This window comes from Elgaria multicarinata, chromosome 21, assembly GCF_023053635.1.
Source record: "Elgaria multicarinata webbii isolate HBS135686 ecotype San Diego chromosome 21, rElgMul1.1.pri, whole genome shotgun sequence".
In the NCBI taxonomy this organism is placed as follows: Eukaryota; Metazoa; Chordata; class Lepidosauria; order Squamata; family Anguidae; genus Elgaria; species Elgaria multicarinata.
In genome coordinates this window covers 208,333-222,689 of record NC_086191.1, presented here as the reverse complement: position 1 = coordinate 222,689, position 14,357 = coordinate 208,333, and the positions used below count along the sequence as shown (strand labels likewise).

The window sequence follows — 14,357 nt, the reverse complement described above, 5'->3', positions numbered from 1 at the left end:
CCTGTCAGGCCTTTGGGGTCTGGACGTTTCGAAGGGATTGTATTCTAGATTCCTGACCTATTTTTTTTTCCTTTCAGCACCCAGATGTTTTCTGCTTTGGCATGCCTGGGATTGATTCCTGTGGCTTTCAGAGATCTAGGGCAGGGCTTTGAGAGATCGAGCTGCGGCCCTGATGTCTTTTTGTCCCCGAATCCTGTGTCTTCTGCAGCTCCCTCCAACCCGCATTCCTCCAGGATGCGCTTTGTCTCTTTCGGTCTTCCTGCTGCTTCAGCGAGGAAGAGGGCGGGACAGAATGGGGCTGAATGGCAGCTTGCGTTCCCAGCTCCAGCCCGATTTGGCCTCTGCTGAATTTCTCCCCCCTCACCACCCCACCCCTCACCTTCCCTGGGCTGAAGCTGCTGGAGCTGACAGCTGCTCAGTTTGGCTCTTCTTCCTCCTCCTCTTCCTCCTCCAGTGGGCCAGCCCCTCCTCCTCCCCCCCTCTCCTCCTCTTCCAGCCCCTCCTTCCCAAGCTTTGATGGAGGGGAAAGGGAGGTGCTGAGTCTCCCAAGCAACCCTCCCTTCTTCCCAGGATTGCTAGGGGCAGGCAGAATGATGAGCCCGGTTTGGGGAGGGTATCCTTCCCCAGGTATCTGGGGAGCCAGCAAGCACCTTTGTGTTATGAAAGGAAGCCATATTATTTTCACCTTTGTGCTTTTAAGTGTCCTCACAGCAAGTCGCACTGCATTTTGCTCAGATATGTGATGCGCATCAGAAGTCCTTTTTTCCTTCTGTAGCCCCCCACCCCCATCCCCGTCCCCACCCCTCAGAAACTAGATGGGAAGGGAACAAAGAACAGACCGTACCAAGTTGGTTCTTATCTGGTTGTGCTGGGAGACAGTTGCTAGGAATCAGTGGTGGGGGCGGAGGGGGGGCAAATGTCCCTCCAAACAAGGAGCTTGGCACCCCAGTGCTGGACTCCTATTTATTTATATTTATGTATTTATTACATTTATATCCCACCTTTTTTCCTCCAAGGAAGCCAAGGTGGCGTACATAATCCTCCTCCTCTCCATGTTATCCTCACAACAACAACCCTGTGAGGTAGGTTGGGTTGAGAGTCTGTGACTGGCCCAAAGTCACCCAGTGGGTTTCCAGGGCCGAGTAGGGACTAGAACCCGGATCTCCCAACTCCCTTAGCCTCACCTTAGCCGCTACACCACACTGGCTTTATTATAAGTGCTTGCATTCTAGGATGGCCAGGAAGGCAGCGGCAGTGGGGACGAGGGGTTAATTCACTTTCGAGCCAGGAGGCCTCATTGTCATAGTGATTAATTGTGGCTTGTTTCAGAAAGAGGTGGGGCAGGGTGGGAAGGTTATGAAGGAGTGACTGTGCGCAGAATCAGAGGAAGAGGAGAGCGAGCACGTGCCAGGCAGGCCAGGCTAAAGCTTCCCAAACAAAGTTTGCAAGGCCTTTCTTGCTGCATCTGCTTTCCAGGGACCAGGTTGCTGTGTCTGCATTCTCCGCTGCTACTAACTGCACACTGTTTAAATTAAGTATGTTTTAAAAGATTCTTCCATCAACCCACTTTTGCCTTTTCTTGAATTGAGTCTGGTTGGTAGAATATTTCTGTGCTGGTTGCAAAAAGCCTTTTGAGTTTTTTTAATATTCAGCACATTGTCTTCATATATATGTGGTATCAGCCTCTTTTACCTAGTGTATAATAGTTCTGCTAAAGTTTTACTGTTTGCTGTTTAACCTTCGCCTATCGGGCCAGCTCAGTCGGAGCAGGGGCCAGGGGTGGGTGGGTGCGTGGGGGCAGCCAGGCAGTTTCAAGAACATTACTATCCTCATCCTGGTATGAGCTTAATGCTTTTTTTTAATGTCTCTTGCTTTTTAAAAATGTTTCTTGCTGCTGCTGGTTGCTGATGTCCTTTGTTCATTTCTGGGCAGGTAGGGGATCATTTCCCTCAGCACAAATACTTTTGTTTTAACATCAAAACCCATTCCCATCAGTGCCCAATACATTCATGTAAAAATCTTTTCATGGGGTTGTGACTGAATAGGGAATGCAATTCAATCTGTGCTGCCATGTTGTATAAAAAATTATTTGGGCTTGTATGTGTGTGTGTTGGGCTAAGAATCCATTTTGTTTTGCTGTGTAATGCATCTCAATTATATTGTGAACATGTGGTTTTAAAAAATCCTTTCTGTCCTTTTTGTGGCACAAGTTAACACATATTCCTGGCTAAATTCCTCCTGTTTGATGGGGCACTTCTTTTTCTCCTTTAAACATGTGATTATGTAACCCAAACTCTCTCACTTGACTCTTATTTGCCTGCTGCCTCAGTTTGCTTATGTGTGAAATGGGGTTCCTGGTCTCCCAGCTCACTTTAATTTAAATGTTGGAGAAGTGGTCTTGTTTATAAATGCCTTTCTCTGTGTTGTGACATAAATTGAGTTTTTTAAAGACACTTTAAAAAGCCTGATCTCTATTGGTTCTGGGAACATACTATGCTGCAGTTATGTAACCCAAACTCACTCTCTCTTCCAATCATTGACTCTTATTTGTCTGCTGCCTCAGTTTGCCTGTGTGTGAAATGGGCTTCTTCCTTTCTCACCTCCCTTTGCTTTCAGTAAGTGGGCTCTGCCAAAAATGGCTTACCCTGTGTTAATTCTGGAGAGGTTTCTGAGAGGGGATGACCCTTTTGGCTCTGCCTCCATTGAAACCACATTCCACCCCACCAATTAGGCTTTGGTAACTGAGGTTTGGGGTGGGGCCACTCATAACTGCATCACACTTAAAAGCCCTGATACAGAACCTTATTCCTGGCAGTTCTCTAAACCGGGGTCCCCGGGCCACGGACCGGTCCCGGTCCGTAGCCTGTTAGGAACTGGGCCACGCAGGTGAGCTGCTTTCACCCCACCCCCACTCCAGTGTACCTGGGCGCGGGGCGCCATCTCACCTGCCCAGCTGAAGTGAAGCTAAGACGCTGGGGTGGGGCAGCTTCAGAATGGTACGACTGGCCAGAAGCCGCTCTGGGAGAGCGCCTTCCGTGTGCGCCGTTCCAAAGCCGCCTGCCGCAGCGTCCTGGCTTCGCTTCAGCTGGGTGCCCACCCAGCCGAAGCGAAGCCAGGATGCTGGAGGGGAGGGCAGGGGGGCTTCCCAAAACCATCCCCTCAAATCCCACCCCCGGTCTGTGGAAAAATTGTCTTCCACGAAACCGGTCCCTGGTGCCAAAAAGTTTGGGGACTGCTGCTCTAAACTATACTCCAGCACCAGCAGCCACAGCCAGCTAGGACACCCTCAGAAGAATTAATCTGCTTATTCCGTGGCTCTTTTCCTTTTTTTCTCAGGACAATAGGCAAGGAAAAATTGTGAAGGGAGGGGGGATAATTAATCTGTACCTTCTTCAGGTCTTTCTTTTTTCTCAGAGAATTAGGACAGAAATGCGGGGTGGGGGAAATTTACTCACAGTGCAAGCCTTTGAACGCTTACTCATAAATTAATCCCACCATATTCAATATCTCTTATTTCTTTTATTTCATATTACAAAGGCAATGGATTTCAATAAAAAAGCACCCAGCCTCATCAGGAGCTTCATCTTCAAATACTTCATCTTTTGGATCATTAGACTAGTACTTCACATGCACTGGGTTTCCTAGGTGTACAAGGCCCAGGTGTCTCAGTTTGCTCATTCCTTACACTAAGAGTCTACCTTCCTGGTTCTGTCTGCACTCTTTCAAAAGTAACTGTTTTCTAAAGAAAGTGTTTTGTCTGTTTAATCTGTACATCAAGGAAATGCTTGTGTAGTGATTCTACCTTGTTTGAAGCATTTTACCTTACACTAATTTGAATTTGGCTAATATATGCTATATTTTTAAAAAACTAAACAATCAATACATTATTTCAAAATATATGGGTAGGATGGCAATTTTAATGTGAGAAATAATGTTATTTTTCTTTCAGAGATCTTAACAATGTGCGATGCAGCCCGCCCACCTAGAAATATACTTTGCCCCTTCTGTGCCCCCACTGAATTTTATTTTCTGGTACTGCCACTGGCTGGGAACTGGGATTTCTTCAAGGCGGTGGGATGTGTGTGCTAGTGTGGGATGTTGGTGGGATCTAGGCTGAGTGAAAGAAGGACCTCTTTTTGGTTCTAAGGAAGTGGGGTGTGGGGAGAGAGATTTGTGCCTCCAGCAGAGTGAGAACTCTCAGACACTGAGGGCACATACTGATAAAATCTGTTTTTATTTAATTTTTAAAAAAACAAAACAAATGGATAACATCTTAATATTGTTATTCTGAAATATAGCAAAAGGGTTCCATTTCTCAGTAAATTTACTTGTTTGTAGTTCTGCAAAGTTTATTTCCAACATAAATAGGCTTACAGTTCAAGGCTACACATGGTTACTTGGAAGAAAGTTCTACTGTGTTAAATGCAACTGAAATTGTGAACAGAATTGCAGCCTTACAGTGTGATCTTCAGGTCTACTCAGAAGTAAGGTTGGCTGATGCCGACCTTTATAAATTCCATTGAATTCAGTGGAATACATTTCTGAGCAGAGATGTATACACTGGCCATTGAACACAGCTGAAATTAATGGTACCTCTTGGTGAGGTGGTAATGGTGGTGTTTCACCCAATAAGACGCAACACACATTTTTTGTGCTGTTACTTTCATGACTGATTCCAGATGTTTCTCATCAACAAACCCTTTCTGATAAGAGATCAATTTTTGCACCCAACAGAATTGTGCATCCATTTATATCATTGATGGTATCTACATTTATCTATCAATAATTATGATACATTCATATTTCCCAAACCAAGATAAATTTAATCTTTTATATTTTTCCAATTTCTCTAGTACCTCCTTCTTTAACCTCGTTAAATTTTCCCTTTCTAAATTCTCTAGATTTTTTGTAATTTTAATTCCCAAATATTTAATCTCGTTCTTAACTTTCAATTCCATTCCCTTAAATTCCCAATCCTTTTCTTCCTTCTTAGTATAGTTAAACAGTCATGGGAGCCATCCCACCAAGTTTCAGTTTTACCTATCAAGTTGGCAACTACTTGTCCAAATCTCAAGGACAAGGACAGGAATCAGGAGCAATGAGGGTTATGGCCTGTGTACTCAAACCATGCCGTTTTTGGACTTTAAAAGTGGCCAAGGTGGGATTGATGCTGTGGCTATGGAAAGTGATGAATGCCCCTCTGTGGGAGAGGATTGTTCCCTCTTGCCCACTTTTGTATCTGGTCACGCTAGGCAGGGCTTCTGTTGTGATGAAGAGGGAATTTCACCAGGTGCTGTGTGCATACAAATGGCACCTGTTGGAATTCCCTTTTCAATACAATTGTCCTCCTTTTCATATGGTCACCCTACAACTTGATCGTAGGATAGTGGAGTTGGAAGGGGCCTATAAGGCCATCAAGTCTGCTCAATGCCGGAATCCACATCAAAGCTAACCTGACAGATGGTTGTTCACCTGCCTCTTGAATGTATCTAGGGGCGTTGCTAGACCTACCGGGTGTTCCGTCGTTGAGGAGCGGTGAAAGCGGATTTTCCCGTTCAGCCGTGACGCCTCATGATCCACACCTGCCTTCGATTTGTGGCGGAAGTTTGCGCCAGTTGTGCTGCTGCCGCCGCGAGCACGGTTGCGCAGCCACACCGGCCTGATTGCCGCGGCTTTTTTTTTCGCTCGCTGCACGGTTTGCGCACGTCCGAAAGACCGCAAACTTGTGCAGCCGTCAGCGATGCCGCCGCCGGCCCTGGCAGCCGCAGCGGCGGCAGTGCCAGCTGAAGTGCTGCTGGTGCTGTTGAGGGTCAACATTGATGCGCTCACTTCCTGATGGGGGTCGTGGCGGGTGTCATATGACCCGAGGTCAATCGTCTGCATGGCCACTCTGTGCCTACATCTCCCATCATGCCTCTGAGGTGTCGGCGGCGATGACCGCCTCTGTGCCCTGTGCCCCATCCCAAGGAGCCAACCCACATCTGGCCGTAGCCATGGCAGCAGCCCACAAACAGCTCTGCCCTCTGCCAGCCTGGTACCCACACTAACAGGCAGCGTACAGCACCGCCATTATGCGGCCACGGTAGCTGCCCACCGCAAGGAGTCACCAGCCACTTTTCCGGTCCTCCGGTCCTGCGCAAACTGTCACTGGGGGAGTAAAAAAAAACCCACTAGAACAGGCGCACATCCCCCACCCATCCCCCACACACCCCAGCAGCACACTAGCCACTTTTCCGTTCCTCCGTTCCTGCGCAAACTGTCACTGGGGGAATAAAAAAAAAAAGCCGCTCCGCCGCGCTGCCCCAGCTGGCGGACTGCGCGCAAATGGCGGAGGCGGCTTGACCGAAGCCGCTGACCACTCCCCCTTAGCACGCCTTTTCCTGCCCAGTGCGGACCGCAGTGACCTCACATCCTCCCACACGTACTCCGAATTACCGCGGGACGGCAGGAAAAGGCGCCCTAAAACTCACTTTTTTAAAGTCGGGAGAAAGAGGCTTCGCCGCAGGATAACGGCGGATCCTCGTGAACGTCATCTGGAAGCCTCGACGTGACTGCGGAAGGTAACGCGCGCTAGAGCCTCGTCTAGTAACGCCCCAGGTCATGGTTTCCATTGTCTGGCAAGATTTGTTCTTGACAAATCCATGCTGGCTTCTTGTAATCACTGCATTGTTTTCAGTGTGTTTACAGATTGATTTGTTATACGGTTTTAAATTGCTTTATTTATTTTTCCAATATATACATATGAACAAATGTTCATAAATAGGTACATGTTCATTATACAATAACCATTTTCTCCTCCTAAATTTATGTATTTATTTATTACATTTTTATACCGCCCAATAGCCGAAGCTCTCTGGTTTAATTCACAAAAATTAAAACCATAATAAAACAACCAACAGGTTAAAAACACAAATACAAAATACAGTATAAAAAGCACAACCAGGATAAAACTACGCAGCAAAATTGATATAAGATTAAAATACAGAGTTAGAACAATAAAATTTAAATTTAAGTTAAAATTAAGTGTTAAAATACTGAGAGAATAAAAAGGTCTTCAGCTGGCGATGAAAAGAGTACAGTGTAGGCGCCAGGCGGATCTCTCTGGGGAGCTCATTCCACAGCCGGGGTGCCACAGTGATGACCCTCCTCCTAGTAGCCACCTGCCTCACTTCCTTTGGCAGGGGCTCACGGAGAAGGGCCCCTGTAGATGATCTTAAGGACCAGGCAGGTCCATATGGGAGGAGGCGTTCCTTCAAATAACCTGGCCCCCATTGAAAGATCAGATGGGCTCAAAGGCCCACCAGCTGCTTTTTGTATCTTAAACATAGGAATGGAGGCAAAATTGTCTTCATCTTCCTCCCACCCTACCTGGGTCTTGCAGCAGTGGGCTCTTCACCTGGAACCCTCTATCAGGAAATGGAAGCCAGTTATAAAATATGACTGGCCAGTACATAAAATATGCACCAGAAATCTTCTTGGAGAGGCAGGATTTTTACTTATATAAGTGGTGTTGGGATGGTTTGGGATTTCCACTTCTTGGACATGCTTCGCATCCAGGCAGGTGAGCTGGAAGTGTACAAAAAGTACAGGAAAGAACAATCCAAATGACTGCAGCCCCCTCCCCTCCGCCTTCGGTTGGCTACAGGGCTAAAGTGTTGCGGGTGGGATGGGGTTAGTTCAGGAAAGAAGATGACTAAGGAGAGAGATTGGAGAGTTTCACAAACTCCCTCTCATGAACTGCTAGAATGAGGGTGACCCGATGAAACTTAAGGGTGATGGCTTCAGGAAGACCAGGACATTGTTCACACATAATGGATTCATGGCCCTCACTGCCATACAGTGATGGCCACCAGCAGCTGGCTTTCAGATGGGGTAAGACCAGATGTTCTCAGCCTGTGTTCCTTGGAGTGATGGTGACCTGCAAGATCTATTCAGGTGCTTCTCGAAAAAAATGAGGAACAGTTCAGAATATCTAAACTTGGCCTTCCACTTGATTTATTTTTGCTGATGATGGAGATCAGTGTTTTGACCAGGCCATGCTCCTGTGTGAGATGGGAGTTTAACTGCTTGCCTCCCTCAAGTCCAAGCTGGATGAATGCTGACCGAGTTTACCTAAATGGACCTTTAGTGAGAGCCACCTGCAAATTGCAGGCACTCCCAGTTCTGATTGGAAAAGCCCTCCTAATCTTCATGTTGTTGCACAGATCTGGAAGGCTGCGAACCTGTTGATAGAGTCTACCCATGTCTAGCCATCCCTAAAAAGCTGGCACAGACCTCTTAGGCCTCCCTCTCCTCTCCCTTTTCAGACCAACATCCCTTTCCTGCAGAATGTACTTGGCAATGATCAGTTTCTCCGTGGCACCGTGGACACGCAGTTCATTGATGAGAATCCTGACCTTTTCAATTTGCGACCCGGCCAGAACCGAGCCCAGAAACTGCTTCACTACCTGGGTATGTGGGGAAATATATGTGCTGGGGTATATATTGATCTGAATTCTACTGCCTGGGATTGGGAGGGGAGTAAAATCAAGTTGAAATAGGTTGTGGTTAAATCATGGAAGGAGAGGAGCAGAAACTCATGCTAATGGGAAGCCATAAATTTGGATCCGGAAGCCCTTTCCCGGTGTGTGTTTTGCTTCACACATCCCAAAGCTCTCAAAATAGGCTTTGGCAATAGAAAAGCCCTTGTCTTATCCTGTGGCTTGGCAAGATGGCGCTGTATTGTGTTGCATTCTCACCCTATAACGCAGCCTTTTCTTTCCAGGCCACGTCATGGTAAATGGCCCCACCACACCCATCCCAGTGAACGCCCGGCCCTCGCCCATCGATCCAGTTGTCCCTTCAGTTCCTCTGGGTGAGTGTGGGGATCATAGAGTTGGAGATTGTACAAGGGGACCCTAACCCTGTGTGTTGAGTTGGGTTCTGGTTCTGCCAGTTCCAAGTCATCAATCAGGTTCATTTGCTTATCAAGATAAAACAAGCCATTTGCGCAAAAAGATGACAGTTTAGTGATGGAAAATGGATGCAGAATATGTGCATAATCAAGCTTTCATAGCTGGGTGTCTTATGGGGGGCACAATAGATGGAAGCTGCCCCTTTGAGCAGCACAGCAGGTTCTCCAGGCCAGTTGCGCAGTTCTTCTTGAAGCAAGGCCAGAGCATGAGGCCTGTGCATCGGATCTTATAGGCTTCCCTGCGAGCTGCCTGCCTGCCTCTCGAGCTGATGAGCTGCATCCCTCCTCACTCTCAGAAGAAGAAGAAGACGCATGAAGGTTCCCAAAGCATCTCAGTTTGGGAAATTAATTGCCTTTTCTAGTGCCCAATTAGGAGTGAAAACCTCCCAGCTCATCCTGAGAAAAGACTCTATGAGAAAAGGGTGACATAACAAGGAAAGGCCCATCCAGGGAAGAAGGCCTTCCCTTGTCCGCTAAAGCCTGCTAAAATCTACTGACATTGTTAGGCTACCCAGATCTCTTAGCACCATTTTGGAGCCCTTCAAAGTCCTTATTTCTGCTTACTAACAAACTCACTATGCCCTAACCCTTGGAGATCATCCAGATCTGGAAGAGGGGAGCAGTCTATAATGCTTAAAACAAGATGTGGTGGGGCAAATCCTTGTGAAAATGCAGGATAGAAGTTTTAAATGACTGTATGCATAAAATCAGATTTGGGACTTCTGTCTCTTGATCTTATTTGACTTCCACTGCCTAGTCTCTTGCTACCTCTTGCCCATGCATTCCACCCAGGAGTCAGTGGACAAAGAGCATGATACAAGCATTTTTGGACATTAATTTCCACATTTCACTAGGAAATTTACACCCCCAACCTCAGCACTTTTACTCTACATGTTGATGGTCATGTGTGCATATTCAGCCTTGCCTTCCCAACATGTGAAACAACAACTTTCTTTTGTTGGAACAACAATTATTCTGAACAACATAGCAATTGTCACATACTACATTTAACACAAAAGATGCAACCAATAATCCTTTTTAGTTGAAGAAAAAGAACTTGGGTCTTGGATCCCACAGTGGTTGAAGTAAAGGAACCAAGAGCTCAGAACCAGAGAGCTCCTGAAATTGTGTAATGCAGAAATGGGTCTTCCCACCCATTTTGTGCCCACAACCAGTTAAGTCTCAGGAGGAAGTGAGTTGGCACTCATGACTAGTTGAAGGGGACATACTTGCTTTGGATCACAGCACTGCCTGCTGTTCATAAAATCATAGAATTGTTGAGTTGGAAGATACCACAAGGCTCATTTAATCCAAACCTTGGCAATGAGATTGAAACACCTAATTTCTTTGAATGAGTTGAAATTTCCAGGGCCTGATGAACTGCATCCTAGAGTAATAAAGGAGCTAGCAGAAGAACCCTCAGAACCACTGTCCATTATCTTTGCAAAATCATGGAAGACAGGTGAGGTGCTGGATGACTGGAGGAAGGCTAACGTTCTCCCTTTCTTCAAAAAGAGCAAACAGACCAGTCAGTCTGACATCAATCTCTGGGAAAATTTTGGAGCAGTTTATAAAGAAGTCAATCTGTAAGCACCTTGAAAACAATGCAGTGATTACTAGAAGCCAGCATGGATTTGTCAAGAACAAATCCTGCCAGACTAATCTGATCTCATTTTTTGATCGGGTAACCTCCCTTGTGGACTGCGGGAATGCTGTGGACATAATATATCTTGACTTCAGCAAAACTTTTGACAAAGTGCCCCATGATATTCTGATTAACAAACTAGCTAAAAGTGGGCAAGACGGAACAACTATTAGTTGGACCCACAGTTGGCTACCTTCTTAAACTGTGGGGAGGTAACAAGTGTGGTACCATGGGGCTCAGTCCTGGGCCCAGTGCTCTTCAACATTTTTATTAATGATTTGGACGAGGAGGTGCAGGGAACGCTTATCAAATTTGCAGATGACACAAAATTTAGTGGGATAGCCAATACCCTGGAAGACGGAAACAAACTTCAGAGTGATCTCGATAGATCACTGGATGGAAAGGAGTCCCTAGAGGTGGTGACCTGCAAAGGGTGTGCAATGTTCGTGTTTCTGCCTGAGCTCAACATGGCGTACACCTGCAACAAGTGCAAGCTGGTGGCACTTTTGGAAGAAAAAGTGAGAGGACTTGAGCGGCGAGTGTCCAGCCTCCAAGGAATAAGAGAAGACGAGGAGTTCTTAGACTGAATGGTGGAACTACAACAGCAACAAGAAGCACATGAGATTGAAGAGCAACAGCCAGCTGAAGCAGAAGTGGAGTATGCTGTGGGGAGGAAAGCCAATGACGAGGAAACTCCCTGGAAAAGAGTGACAGTTAGGAGCAGAAGAACTAGAAGGCATTCTGCACCGGTGGAAACATTAGAGTTAAGCAACCGTTTTCAGCTACTGGAGGATGAGACTGAAGGACAGTTTGCAGAGGAAGTACAGGAGACACCGTGCAACAGTGAACAAGAGGCAGAAGGTAGGTCAACCAAGAAGAAGAGAAGAGTAGTCGTTGTGGGAGACACCCTGCTGCATGGGATTGAAACCCAAGTATGTCGTGAAGACCCATGGACTCGCCAGGTGTGCTGTCTCCCTGGAGCACAGATCAGAGATGTGACTGAAGGGTTACTGAAGCTCATAAATCCCACGGACACATACCCCTTTGTTCTCATCCATGTGGGAACAAATGATGTCGCCAAGTGGAGTTACAAAGAAATCATTTCAGACTTTGAAGTTCTGGGAAGGAAACTGAAGAACTTTGGGGCCCAGGTAGTTTTCTCATCCATCCTCCCGGTTCTTGGAAGACAATTAGAAAGGGAAAAAAAATACTCCAGATGAATGACTGGCTACGAAGGTGGTGCCGACGTGAGAGTTTTGGATTCAGGGACCACGGGCTACGCTACTTGGAACAAATTAATCTGTAAACACCTTGAAATCAATATGGTGATCACTAGAAGCCAACATAGATTTGTCAAGAACAAGTCCTTTCAGACAAATTTGATCTCATTTTTTGATAAGGTAATCTCCCTTGTGGACCGTGGGAACGCTGTGGACGTCATATATCTCGACTTCAGCAAAGCTTTTGACAAAGCTTTTGACAAATATTCTGATTAACAAACTAGCTAAAAGTGGGCTACATGGAACAACTATTAGGTGGATTCACAGTTGGCTACAGAATCGGACTCAAAGAGTAGTTATCAATGGAACCTTCTGAAACTGGGGAGAGGCAACGAGTGGGGTACCGCAGGGCCCAGTCCTGGGCCCAGTGCTCTTCAACATTTTTATTAATGATTTGGACGAGGAGGTGCAGGGAACGCAAGACTCGATGGCCTTGTAGGCCCCTTCCAGCTCTGCTATTCTATGATTCTATGACTCTATGGACTGCTGTCAAGGGATGGGTTGCACCTCACAAGGGCTGGAAAAAATGTGTTCAGCCACAGCATGAAGAACTTGATAAGGAGGGCTTTAAACTGAATCTTACGGGGTCGGGAGACGTAAACTTCGAGGCAACAATGGATGAAGTCCAATCATAGAATCATAGAATCATAGAACAGCAGAGTTGGAAGGTGCCTACAAGACCATCTAGTCCAACCCCCTGCTCAATGCAGGAATCCACCCTAAAGCATCCCCGACAGGTGGTTGTCCAGCTGCCTCTTGAAGGCCTCTACTGTGGGAGAGCCCACAACCTCCCTAGGTAACTGATTCCACCGTCGCACTGCTCTAACAGTCAGGAAGTTTTTCCTGATGTCCAGCTGGAATCTGGCTTCATTTAACTTGAGCCCGTTATTCCGTGTCCTGCACTCTGGGAGGATTGAGAAGAGATCCTGGCCCTCCTCTTGAATTGTGGAGCCCAGAACTGGACACAATACTCTAGATGAGGCCTAACCAGGGCCGAATAGAGAGGAACCAGTACCTCACGTGATTTGGAAGCTATACTTCTATTAATGCAGCCCAAAATAGCATTTGCCTTTCTTGCAGCCATATCGCACTGTTGGCTCATATTCAGCTTGCTATGTACAACAATTCCAAGATCCTTCTCGTTTGTAGTATTGCTGAGCCAAGTGTCCCCCATCTTGTAACTGTGCATTTGGTTTCTATTCCCTAAATGTAGAACTTGGCATTTATCCCCATTAAATTTCATTCTGTTGTTTTCAGCCCAGCACTCCAGCCAATCAAGATCACTTTGAAGTTCGTTTCTGTCTTCCAGGGTATTAGCTATCCCACCCAATTTGGTGTCATCTGCAAATTTGCACCACAGTACACAATGCACCACAGTACAGAGAACAGCTTCAATAGTGCCCCCAAATAGTGTCCGCAACAATGTAGGAACGAAGCCAGACTATAAAACACATGGTCTTCGATGTCTATATACTAATGCCCAGAACATGGGAAACAAACAGAATGAATTTGAACTCTTATTACATGAAGGCAAATACGACTTGATAGGTAAAACTGAAACTTGGTGGGATGACTCCCATGACTGGAATATAGCAATTGAAGGATATAACTTGTTCAAAAAGAACAGAAGAAATAGAAAGGGAGGTGGAGTTGCACTATATGTTAAAAATACCTATCCCTGCACAGAAATACAGGCGGAACAGGCTGGGAGCCCCATCGAGAGCATCTGGATTAAAATAAATGGGGGAAGGAATAAAAAGAACATGATAATTGGAGTCTACTACCGACCACCCAATCAAGGAGAAGACGAGGATGAAACTTTTGAGAAACAAATTGCCAGCGTTTCAAGGAACTCTGATGTAGTAGTGATGGGGGACTTCAATTACCCTGATATCTGTTGGGAGACAAATACTGCCAAAAGCGGCCCATCCAAAAAAGTCCTGACATGTATGGGTGATAAATTTCTCCTACAGAAAGTGGAGGAAGGAACTAGAGGATCAGCAATCCATGACTTGATATTGACCAATAGGGATGACTTAGTGGATAGGGAACTCTGGGGGAAAGTGAACACGTCATACTTGAATTCTTGATGATGAAGGAGACAAAAGTTGAGTGTAGGCATACACGTACTCTGGATTTTAGGAAAGCTGATTTTAATAAACTCAGAACTATGATAAGTAAGGTCCCATGGCAAATGAGCCTAATGAGAAAAGGAGTGCAGGATGGGTGGGAGTATTTAAAAAAGGAAATGTTAAAGGCACAGTTACAAACAATTCCAACAAGGAGAAAAGACAGAAGACAACAGAGGAAACCAATGTGGCTCCACAAAAAGCTTAGAGATGACCTGAAAACAAAGAAGAATACTTATAGGAAGGAAGGCCAGGCTACAAAAGAAGAGTTCAGACAGGTGATACAGAAGTGCCGAAATGGTGTCAGGAAGGCTAAAGCTGTGAAGGAGCTGAGATTAGCGAAGGATGCT

General features: G+C 46.1%; 1 protein-coding gene across 5 annotated transcripts in view; it reads left to right on the top strand.

Moving 5' to 3' along the window:
- PC (pyruvate carboxylase) overlaps nucleotides 1-14,357 on the top strand; it is a 333,949-nt gene that overhangs the window by 240,839 nt on the left and 78,753 nt on the right. For all 5 annotated transcript variants that reach the window (XM_063146129.1, XM_063146127.1, XM_063146128.1 and 2 more), the window contains 2 exons: nucleotides 8,307-8,451; nucleotides 8,765-8,854. In XM_063146129.1, coding sequence (XP_063002199.1) covers nucleotides 8,307-8,451; nucleotides 8,765-8,854 — 235 coding nt within the window. The remainder of the gene's footprint in view (nucleotides 1-8,306; nucleotides 8,452-8,764; nucleotides 8,855-14,357) is intronic.